Here is a 12257-nt window from a genome sequence, read left to right on the forward strand (position 1 = left end):
GGATTGTGTTAAGATTGTATCATTGAGTTGACTTATATCAGAACTAAATTTGCTTTAAAAGTAGATACAGATGAGTCCTGTGTCTATGAATTTAATGATGAGTCAAAATACATAGTTATTAGTTTTAAAATAGACCCACTGAGAGGATAGAGTGCTTTTATTTCCAGTTGATTTTTGGCATGAGGCCACTGGCTAGAGAGTTTATATTTTGAAACAGGATGTTAATATGCTCTTTTTCTTTCCTCTCAGAGTGGTTATAGTCATGATTTTTTGAGTCATTCAGAGTTGGCTTCAAATTTCCTTTTATTATCTGTGCTACCCTGAATGAGTGATTTAAACTTTTTCAGCCTCAGTTTATGTCGGTAGAATGGATGGTATAAGTATTAAATGAGGCAATTTATATGAAGTGCTTACCATCCTGCCAGGCATACTGTAGTGCTCAATAAATTGACTTTTACAGGGGGTTCCAAGTAATTTTGAAGAAATTTCCACCAATGGGACAGCAACAGGGGTGGAGTTCAAAATGGATTTTAAAAGATATTTTCATCTCAGAATTCAGTGCCATTCCAGATCTGCACATAGCACATAGTTTTATTTCGGTGAGTAGGTCTGAGTCCACTGCCTTAGGCATAACCATCTGGAAGGGGAAGTCTCATCACCCTAGGGTCTGAAGGTCTGAAGGTTTTTAGCATTAAAATTGTGCTCTGATAAGACACATCTAATTCCCCGACTCCATGGGTGTTGCTTTTGCATCAGGGGACTAACTTTACCAGACGTCAGCACACTCTTTCTGGAAAGGGCCAGATTGTACATATATTAGGCCTTACCAGCCAGGCTGGTGGTCTCAACTACTCAGGGGATAGTTGTAGTACAAAAGCAGCCCCAGATAACACATGAACAAATGGGTACTTCAATAAAACTTTATTGATGGGCGTTGAAATATGAGTCACCTGTAGTTTACATGGGTTATGAGTTATTCTTCTTTTGATTTTTCCCTAATAAAAAATATAAAAATGATTCTTAGCTCTCAGGCTGTACAAAAACAGGCAGTCTGTTGGATTTGACTCTCAGGCTATAGTTTGGTAACCCTTAATCTATATCGTCCAGACACAGGACACATTCTTGAGAAAGAATAGATGGGAGTCTATTTCAACAGACCTCTCCCAACACATGCACTGAATACTGCTTCCTTCCCACTAGATTATGAGTCCTTCACAAGTAAAGGCAGTGTTTTCGCATTGCAGTTTTAACATTGACACTTTATTTTTTATGTTATAAAATAAATACATGCTCTTGTAAAAGAAAAACGGCAAAACACTGTAAAGTGAAATGTCCTTGTATTCCAAACATTCTTCCCAACCCCTCACCCCAAATGACCAAGATGAAGAAATAATTACCATAACAGTTTGGGCTGTATCTTTTCAGATCATTTTTTTCCCTCATGACAGAGTAACATCTATCATAATCATTATTTTTTATAAAAATATTATTTTACAAAACCACTTTTCAACATACTTTACAATGTGTTCATTTTTTTGATAAATCCTTATTACAAAGCTACTATGTGTCATGCATGTATTAGTTTGAACCTATGACATGCTGATATTTAAACCACTTTTTAAAAACTTGCAATACAAATTTGCAAAAGTAGTACAGAGAAATCTATATGTTTCTCCAGTTTCCCACAAACATCCTTCATAACTACAGCACACGGTCAAAGCGGGAAGTTGATGCTGGCATAATGCAATTAACAAGTCTACGGACTCTACTTGGATTTCACCAGTTTTTACATGCATTCATTATCTAAGTGCAAACAAACTAACCATTTTTGATATACAGAAAAGTGTCTCTCTGTATGTCTATATTCTCTCTCTAGAAACATATGTATTATCTATGTGTGTATGCATATATCCTGAACATCTTTGTACACCAGTACCAGTATCTAGGGGGGCTGTCTGTTACTAATAGCATCACCCAGCTCACCCAGCCCCTCTTTAGCTGAGAGTTAGTGCATTTCTAACAGTGATCTTCAAAGGCTCACTTAGCAGGTCCCTGCTGCAGTGCTTCAGAGAAATGATACACACCTTGAGAGTTGGTTCCCGACTCAGGCATCTTGGAGCATTTCCAGTAGTTAATACATGATATACGTTTTACAGTTAAAACTTTCTCATTTGAGAAAATTTAGAAATTATAAAAAAGTGCTAGGGGCTCCTGGGTGGCTCAGTCGTTTAAGTATATGACTTCAGCTCAGATCATGATCTTATAGTTCGTGGGTTTGAGCCCCATGTCAGGTTCTGTGCTGACAGCTAACTCAAAGTCTGGAGCCTGCTTCGGATTCTGTGTCTCCCTTTCTCTCTGCCCCTCCCCTGCGCATGTAGTCTCTCTCTCTCTCTCTCAAAAATAAATAAAAACATTAAAAAAATTTAAAAAGTACTAATTAAAAAAGTTTGAATTGCCTATAATATTTCCACTCAACATCAGCTGTATTTAGTCTCTCAGTATTTCTCTTCAGGTTTCCGTGTGGGGCAAGAGGCATGCATGTGTTTGTATATTCTTAAGTATTTACATACTGATTTTCTATACTAAGCATAGCTTTACATCCTTTTTAAAAAATTCCTGTGAAAAATGATCATGTACTTGGGTCATTCAAATTCTTTGTAAGAAGCCATTCAGAAATTTAAAGTTTAAAAAGGACATAGGAGACTGGTTGAGGCAATATCAGCATTTTGGGCGGAATCAGCTGTGGTTCAGAGAGGAAATGTCATGGCCAAGGTCACACAGCCAGGGAACCTGGGGCAGGTACACGCTCAGCGAGGCTAGTGCAGTGTTGGGGAGGCGCAGGGGCATCCTCACAGTGCTCCGCAGTCTGGGGTAGAGTTCACATGAATTCCGTTTGGCTAGAGTACCCGGGCATACCAAGAACTCCAGAGCCTAAAATTAAACCAGCAAGCCAGTCTACTAATTACAGTGGGAACTCTGCCAGAAGGGTCCATATTTTGGTATTTTTCAAAATACAAACGCATTCTCACCCTGTAGAGAAATCTAATATTAATCAGAAGTATCGGTGAGTCCATAGACCTGGGAAAAGTGTGATTTAGTTGAAGATTCTTTTGTTGTTGTTGTTACTGGTTAATGAACTTCTTTTAGGTAGATAACCATACATAGAAGGTGAAGGTACATAGTGTACAAAAACATTTTAAATGAAGGTCAGTCTTCCTGTCATTTCTTGTGCCCATCTCCAGAGCCACTGTTCTCGTGGAAGATCTTAGTGATCACTGTGTCTCTGTATTAGTTTCCCATGGATGCTGTAAAAATTTACTAGAAATGTAGTGCCATAGAACAACCCGAATTTATTGTCTTGTTGTTCAGGAGGTCAGAGGTCCTAAAATTGAGGTGTCAGCAGGGCCATGTTCTCTCTGAAGGCCCTCAGGGAAGATCCCTCCTCGTCTCTTCCAGCTCCTGGTGCCTCAGAGATTCCTTGGCTTGAAGCCATGTGCCTTCAATCTCTGCCCGTCTTTCCATGGCCTTCCCTGTGTGTCTCTCCGTGTCTTCTTCTCTCCTTATAAGGACACATGCTATTGGAATTAGAGCCTATCCTCAATCCAGGATGATTCCATCTCAATATCCTTAAGCTAATTGCATCTCCAAAGATGCCCTATTTCTAAAAGGTCACAGTCTGAGTTTCTGAGTACACATGATTTTGAGGAAGGCCGTAATAAATCTACCACAGTTCCCCTTTCACAGAACTGCTTTTCTTGCAAGTTCTGGGGGGCTCCTGCCTTTGCCTGAATGTGCTTGTGTAAGAATTCAGGGTCATGAGAGTGGAAGGACGAGGTAGCACAGAACACACAGAAGCAAGTAGTCGTCACTTGCTTACCCCATCCGCTGGCTGTTAGCGTTGCCGTGTCTCATGGAGAACAAACGTCACCAGCCATTTGTGCTTCTTGCTGCTGTTCAGTGTTTAACTCTATTGAACACTGGATTTAGACATTTGGCATTTTCTGAAGAAGAAGGAGGAGGAGGAGGAGGGCAAGGACAAGGAGAAGGAGAAGGAGGAGAAGGAGGAGACAGAGGAGTACTGTTTGATATCACATGGCAGTGTTTGTGTTTGCAAAACGTCTCTCCCATTAGGCAATTTCAATTTAAAATACAGATCACCTGTGACAAAACTGACCTAGGCTGGCTTTCCTCTCTGATGGTTTCAGTTTCCAGCGTATCCATCCCAAACGATTGTAATACTACAGGATTTTCACAAAACTGGGGTAGAAGTTTTGAATTCCTACCTACAATTTCCAGCTCTGGGGGATAATAGCACAGAGAAAAACAACAATAATTGAGTTGTAGGATATGAAAACGTGCTGAATTTTCCCCTCAGAGTTTTATGCTCCTAGGCATTCAACAGGTCACTTTCCCTGTCGAACAAATGAACTCTCTTGTACCAAATTATGAGCCTTGGAAAACCCATTGCATTTTTTCTTACGCCGTGAGTGCAAGGAAGCCTGGGAGAAACAATGATCAATTTCAGTAATTATCAGCCTAGCTTTTTGTTATATTCAGGCCTCCTCTACGTGTGGCTTTATGTTCTGTTTCCATCAGCAGGTTTTATTGCACATGCGATTTTGCATCCTTCCTCGGCATTTTCTCCTGAATTGAATTCCTTGACACTGTTCCCACCTTCTGCTCTCTGCCATTTGTTTCTTCTGCTTCCTTCTCCCTCACTTTCTCTGCTCACCTTTTAAGTGCTGGGGTTTCTTAGGATTTCTGCTCTTCTCTCTCTGGACATGCAGCCCTTGGATTTCTTATATGCCCAGAGGGTTTTAACGGCTCCTTAGAGACCGATGGCTCCCAAATCAGTATCTGCAACTCCAACCTTTCCCTGAGTTTGATTCAGATTTGAATCTGCCAACTGCATGTTTAGGCCGGTGTTTTTTGTGTGTGTCCCTCAGGCGCCTTCCTCAATGACTATAAATTTGATCTCCTCACCTTTTCCCCCAAGATGGACACTTCTGCTCTGCTTCTTCTGTGCCCAGGCTTAGAAGACAGACAGGCAATGGCCCAGAGTCCCAAGAAGGAATCTGCAAGATTTGTTTCTTTCTTACCCTCACGTTCAATGCCCACTTCCTCTTGATCTCCCTACTAATCATTTCTGGAATCTATCTCCTTTTGTTTCTACTTGCTCTGAATTTCAGACCTGGGATCAGATGATAATTGATCATCTCATCCTGGTTATTTCCTTATCCTCTAAACTAGACCATAACATGCTTAAGATGTTTCTGTAGTTTCCCACTGCTTACAGAAGTAAATGGAGACTTACCAGCATGACTAGTTCCTGCCCATCTCCTTGTCATCCATCCCCTGCCACTCCCCATTCCTCATTTTCTACCTTCATGGCTGCTTGCCATTCCACTTGGAACCACACTGTTCCATACTTCATGGGTTTGCTGATGCTGCTCTACCTAAAAGGCCTTTACTATCTTTCTTTGTTCATTCTTACACAACCTTAACTCGGTTCAGGTGTTATTCATTCAACAAACACTTACTGAACACGGAGTATGTGCCAGGCAGTGTTAGAGTCCCATTGTTGAGTGGACAGAGGACACTGTCATCATGGAGCTTAATTCTAGAAGTTCTCACTGAACTAGGATGTTAGGCTATGTGCCTCTCCCTCTGCTTGCCCTTCCTAGAAGCCTTCCACAGTCCATTATTTCCCTTGGCCTGAGGGCTGCTGGTCTTCCTTCCATAATGTACTATACATCTCATGATGGTGGGTCATGCCATGTTCATCTTAGCATTCTTAGTGCCTGGACCAGCACTTAGCATTTGGTAGATTCTTAGTATGTTTTCCTTGATGAACTCAACTATCATAAATAAATGCATCCATGTCTCATGAGAACTTCATGTTCTTGAGAACACTTACCCTTGATCTTCCAGAACAGGGCAGCCCTCCTGGTGATATGCCCCTACACTTTGCATTAGTTTTTCCCAGAATTTTGCACAATTATAACCTTATTTTTTCAACTACTCACCTTCTTTGTTTAAGTTTGATTTTCTGGGGGCACCTGGGTGGCTCAGTCTATTAAGCATCCTACTTTGGCTCAGGTCATGATCTCACAGTTCATGAGTTTGAGCCCTGCATCAGGCTCCATGCTGACAGCAGAGAGTTTGGAGCCTGCTTTGGATTCTGTGTGTCCTTCTCTTTCTCCACCACTCACCCCCCACTCATGTTCTGTCACTCTCAGCAATAAAAAAAACCTTTTTTTAAATTATTTTTAAAAATTTTGGTTTTCTGCCCTACGTGGTAAATTTCATCAACAAGGTTGATGGTCCAGCTAGCATAGTACATAGCCTATAATAAATGCATAATAGATATTTGTTAACCAATAGATTGACACTTTTTTTTTTTGGCTGGATAAAAATCCTGAATGCATTGCTGGGATCTACAGAAAATGTAGACTCAGCTGCCTGCTGACCTATGCCCTGCTCTACCCATCTATAAAATGGAGATGCTCCTGTGGGATAATGTTGGATAGCAGATGAGGATCAGATAAAACCGTCTCAAAGCAAATGTGTTGTAAAAAAATTATACAAAAAAAAAAAAGATGGGATTAAAAGATTAAACATATCAACAAAATTCCAGATGAGCTTTGAAATGCCTTTTTCAGGATGTGGTATTTTATTCCCCCACCGGAAATATAAACACTTCCCCTCTTTTCCTCCCTAGCATCTGAGACGGCAATGATTGTGCAGAATGAAGCTGAATCAGAAGAGGTAAAATTTTTGTGCTGGATTTGAAGCATGTGACTTCTATGTTTCAAATCCACATTACAGGTTTTCAGAAATGAACTCGGGAGGGCAGATCTATCTCAGCAGCAACGTTGTGAGTTAGCTGAGGAATTTGTCGATTTGTGCTCTTGGCAGGACTAACACTCATATCGTTACTTCTGTAGAAAACCAGAAAGAAAAAAATGTACGAAAGCATGGAAATCACTATGTGTGCCTTCTGTGTGGCCCAGGGTTAGTGACATCCTGCAGAATCATTCAGCCCTTGCCACCAGCGTACTTCTTATTTGCTGAGTGTACCCTTCATTAATTTTTATTATCACAAAAGTGGTTCAAGCTGCTTTAAGTAAAAACTGCCCGCAGTATAGACACCTGTAAGGGAAAAGGGACGTCTCCCCATCCCTTCTTTCTTCCTTCCCTCTCCCTTCACAGAGAGAGATTGTTGTCCCTCCTTGCTGCTCTATGGGAGAATGGGACAGGAAGATGAGGACGTGGAGTGTTGGCCTGGGCAGCAGAGGTGGCATTGAGTCCCCAGCAGAACGAGGTGCTGCCTGCAGAGCAAAACTCCTCAAATGATTCAGGATCAGGACTCCTGTACACTCACACAAATTAAACCAAATTTAAAGTAATGTTAATTAATTCATTTAAAAGCAAGAATAACAAACCCATTACGTGTTGACCTAAGTAATGTTTTATGAAAAATAACTCTATTTTCCCCCAATGAAAAAATATTAGCGAGAGAAGTGGCATTAGTGGCATTGTTTGACATTTCTGCAAATCTCATGAATGTCTGGCTTGCTAGGAGACGGAGAGAGACGCTTATCTGCTTGCATATTCTGTCCTCAGAATGATGACAGCAGTCCATCACTTGTCATGTAACCTCTGGGAAACTCTACCTTCCATCTTGTTAGAGAATGACAGTGAAAATGGCAAATAATGTCTCACGAAAATTGTTTTGATCTCATGGGTCCCCTGGCTACACTTTGAGAACCACTGCTGTCGAAAAGTTGAAATTGAGTTCCATTTTCTCTTGAATCGTGTTGCCTCTGAAGGTCGAAGTCAGCTGAGGTCCTGAGCTGCACAGGACTGGGCAGAACTCCAAGGGTTTAGTTGGTGGCCAATGAAAAGACTTGATCATGGAGAACACAGGGCTCAGAGCACGGTTCTTTCCTGAGCCCCACAGCCCACATGCCTGATGTCGAAGACAGGAGAATTTGGGGTCTGGAGAAATGGCCCAGGTTTTCAGAGGGTTTTTTTTTTTCTTTTTTTTTTACAGTTCTGATTTATAAGGCTGCTTTGTCTTGATCCTGAGACACGTTGGGCAAAATGGGGTGGGAGACAGTGAGGCTGCTGGTGGAGGGAAGGTATGACGGGGACCAGAAGCTGTGAGCATGATGTTCAGAAATGACTGGCCCAGTCACCTTCCCTGTGTCTCACAGGTAAAAATGGTCACCAGCTCTGACCTGCTAATGATCACTGTTCCCTCCGCGGGATTTGTGCTGTTGGTGTTGCTTGTGGCATTTTTCCTTCGAGGTAAGGAGGGCAGGCCTCGCAGGGAGAGAGCCCTCAGAGCTGTGGAGGCTCCAGGAGGCTCTGGGAGTGGACAGATTGTGCTTCCTGCCCCTGTCTCCATCCCCCAGAGTCCTCTTTCCATCCTTGTCCCTATTCTGGTCAAAGGAAACTCATTCTCCCTAAAATGCTAGTCTTCATGTATCGTCTTCCTGATGGAGTTTATATTTTGGGAAAAAAAAAAAAAAAAGAGTGCCTTCATTTACTGAACGCTTAATCTGTGACAGTCCTGATACTATGCTCTTCATGTGCCTAATTCATTTCTTCCTTGTTACTGCCTTAAGTAGAAAGTGCTATTATTATCATTGTCTGGGGTGGAGGAAATCCTGGCCTGGCCTCCTCCTCTGGGTAAGGACTGCCCCAGGAAGGAAGCCATGAAGGATCTTGGTCTTCTCACCCCCTTAATTCAACCTTTCCTTACTTGGGTTCCACAGAGAGACCTCAGGGGAAAGTGAATCCCTTGAAATCATGTGCGAAAGTACTTGTGTGTTGATTCTGCATTTTTCTGGGGGCAGCGTCCACAGGTGTTACTAGAGTCTCCAGCTGGTCTGTGACCTTGCACACCTCCTTCCCACCTCTGCTCCTCACTTTCAAAAACATAGTTTTGAAGTACAGTAAAAACAGGGTTTTTAGTTGTCATGCAAAGTATAGGCATGTGGCCTCCGGCTCTGTTGTAAAATGGGGGACAACTGTTCCAAAGTCACCAGCAGAAACTGTTTTGAGCTGGTAGATGAGGAGACCGGCAACCGTCCCAGCCCGTGTTCGAGCAGCGGTGGGAAGACTCGAACGTGTCAGCACCTGTCCCTAGGGAACACTGCCAAAGGGAACCTGAAACTCAGTGGAAGTCTGTCACGAGCCTTCATACAAAGCCCTCATAAAGGCAGAGACCATTGGTCCTCGTACAGTTTTGGAAATTCTGAGTATGTCTCATAAGGGAGTGTTTTAAAACTTGAGGGCTTGAGTTCTAGGTGGGCAATGACTTAAGAATGAAACAGCTGAACGTTATTGCCCACACATGGGGACAACTGTGTCATTGGTGGGCACGGCCTCGGGACCCAAAGAGGCAATCACTACATCTGGGAAAAGGAATGGATTTCCCTGCCTAAACCAGTTCCTAAATCCTCACCTTTGGTCCACCTCTGCTCTTGGTAAGGCAGCCAGGGTTTAACCCAGCATTTCACATGTCCTACCACAGCTACTCTGCTTATATCATGGCCTTGTCTTTTCAGGGAAAGTTGTGAAAACCAATTGTTTCCAGAAACACACAAGGTAATTCATCTTGCATGACTGATGGTTGTAATGATTGTACAAGCTGTTACGAATGATTAGATACTACTCAGTGGTTTAATGACTTGTTCTTGTGTTCTGCTTAAATACAGGGTTGGAGAAATGTGGCATTAGAGGTGAAAACGATGTGGTGTTTAGCTCACATTAACCTCTATCTTGGTTAACACTGTGTTATGTTTGCCCAAAATATAAATACAAAGGCAGGTTGCATTAATAGAAGCATGGCATGCAAAAGGGAGAAGGTGATATGTCACTCTTCTCTGTGTTCAGAATTTTTTGTTCAACTCTGGGCAATTCACTTTATTTTTATTCTTTTGTATGAAATTTTTTTTTAATGTTAATTTATTTTTGAGAAGCAGAAAGAGAGCACAAGCAAGGGAGGGGCAGAGAGAGAGAGAGGGAGACAGAGTCAGAAGCAGGCTCCAGGCTCCGAGCTGTCAGCACAGAGCCTGACATGGGGCTCCAACCCACGGACCACGAATCATGACCTGAGCCTAAGTCAAACGCTCAACTGACTAGCCACCCAGGTGCCCCTGGGCGATTCATTTTGAAAGGACATTGTGAAACAGGAGTTTCCAGAGAAGAGAGCTGGCAGTAGGGAAAATGAAAACATGTAGACTATCATTCCTGGGATTTAGTTCTCTGCCCAATGAAATCATTGTAACAGTTTTTGTTTTTTTTAATAGTTTGAAGAGTCTCTGGACAGAAATTTTGAATATCTGTCCTGTTTTATAGCTTTTGGGGAAAGAAATGAAAAGATTTGGTGTAAACTGATAAAGACTGTGCTTTCACTTAATTGTGTCTATATCAAAATATCAATTAACAAATAAATATTAACAAGTGGGGAAACTGGTGACTTTCCAAGGTCATAAACACACTTAGATCATAATTTTGTATTCTGCCATTATAGAAACTTTTAATTCCCTTATTAGAATATATTTGCAAAGGCCTTTTTCTCTTGCAGCCTCAGTTTTCCCATCTGGGAATGGAGAGGCTTAGGGTGGATGGAGTTTGAGCTCTTTTACCTCTAACAGCCCTGGTTAGTTGATTTGTGACTTAGCAGCGTTCATTTATTGCTGGTCCTGGTGTTTCCCATTTTCAGCCTCTCCTTTCTCGTTACAGGTTTGACAATGTGGGAGAATGTAAAAACACCTCTGAAGACATGCAGCATGGAAGAGAAGATGAAGATGGTCTTTTCACACTCTAACGGGCCACTTTTTCTTAAGATTGAAGATGGGGGCATGATGTGGGAATTGTCAAAATAAGTCTTAGAATGTTTTGTTTTTAAAGCCCCATCTATTTCATTGGTGTCATCGATCCAGTATTATGTTAATTTCACAAGTGCAAGGGACTTAGAGACTGAACCTCCCCTGCCAGGTGCTTTACCCCCTCTGTAGCATTATGCTAAGTGATCTTCCAGACTATGTTTGAATACTTTCAGTGATGGTGAGCTCACTACCACACTTAAAGGAGATCATTCAATCTCTGGGCATTTCCAAGACAGAAATATTTAAAACAAAGTCTGTCTCCAGATAGCATCTGCCTATCGGTCCTAGTTGAATTTATTGTGTTTACCAAGAATCTCTCTTCTCTCTGGCAGCACTCCAGATATTGGAAGGAGAACTTCATGTCTCTCCAAATTGCCTTGTTTCTGGGACACGATTTCTGGTCCCTTCTCTACCGTAGTTGCCTTTGCCTTGTACGCATGTGTATCTCTCTCTGTGCCCCAGCTTGCGGAGTTCAGTGCCCACTCCAGGGATGGTATGTGCAGCCCTGGGTCTCATCAATAATTCAGAAAGTGATGTGGAACCGTATATAATTTTGGCTCACTTTTTTTTTTTAATTTTAAGAAAAGACTGTCCCTTAAGAAGAGCTCTGCAGTGGCAGGTGTGGTCACACAGAGTCAGGACTTCTCTGTAACAGGAGGAAAATGTCCAGGTAGAGGCGGTTGTGAGAGACCTCATTTAATCTGGCATTTCCCCGGACTCTTACAGCAGCTTCTGAGCTGCCTCCCCGTCTACCCCCCTTCCCTCTCATGTACTCTTCATGCTGTGGCAGAGATATATTTTTCTAAATGCAGACCAGAGATTCCTGTCTCCTGACTTCTACTCTCGGTATAGAGGAAGCACTTGGCCTCTCTTGACGCTGGGTGGCTGGGTGGCCGGGGACTTCAGAGGACAGCCGACACAGACAAGTGAGGCAAAGGAAAGTGCCTGGGCCGTTACAAAGTGGAATGTGTCTGTGTCCACTTGAAGGCATTAACACTCCAACTTAGAATAATGTCCTGGCCAAGCAACACATGGCCACAGGCTAGAGGAAGGCAACCGGTCTGAGACTCCAAAGTCCAGGGGGTAGAGTGTGGGTTTTACCAAATGACAAATTAATAAATATTACAGTTCTTATGCTGAGACTCCCTGGTCAGAAGAGATTGCTGGCTTAGTTGTTCCTCTCTTTCCCTCTCTGTGCAATCAGGATGAATTGGTAGCCACTTACAAAGAACTTCCCGGTATCTTGGGCCCAGGAGACAGATTCACTTCCCTTACAGAGCTTAAAAATCTAAATGAGACAAAACATGTGCATGGGAAATGCAACAGAATGGAATCGGTGCTGATTTTCCACTT

The 12257-nt window shown here is 42.4% G+C and overlaps 1 protein-coding gene across 2 annotated transcripts in view; it reads left to right on the forward strand.

Moving 5' to 3' along the window:
• Nucleotides 1–11715, forward strand: part of TIMD4 (T cell immunoglobulin and mucin domain containing 4) — a 31745-nt gene extending 20030 nt beyond the window's left edge. For both annotated transcript variants that reach the window (XM_029941420.1, XM_029941421.1), the window contains exons 6-9: nt 6722–6768; nt 8220–8313; nt 9579–9618; nt 10759–11715. In XM_029941420.1, coding sequence (XP_029797280.1) covers nt 6722–6768; nt 8220–8313; nt 9579–9618; nt 10759–10843 — 266 coding nt within the window. In that variant the 3' untranslated portion in view covers nt 10844–11715. The remainder of the gene's footprint in view (nt 1–6721; nt 6769–8219; nt 8314–9578; nt 9619–10758) is intronic.
• Nucleotides 11716–12257: the final 542 nt, after the last annotated feature.

This window comes from Suricata suricatta, chromosome 6 (genome assembly GCF_006229205.1).
Source record: "Suricata suricatta isolate VVHF042 chromosome 6, meerkat_22Aug2017_6uvM2_HiC, whole genome shotgun sequence".
In the NCBI taxonomy this organism is placed as follows: domain Eukaryota; kingdom Metazoa; phylum Chordata; class Mammalia; order Carnivora; family Herpestidae; genus Suricata; species Suricata suricatta.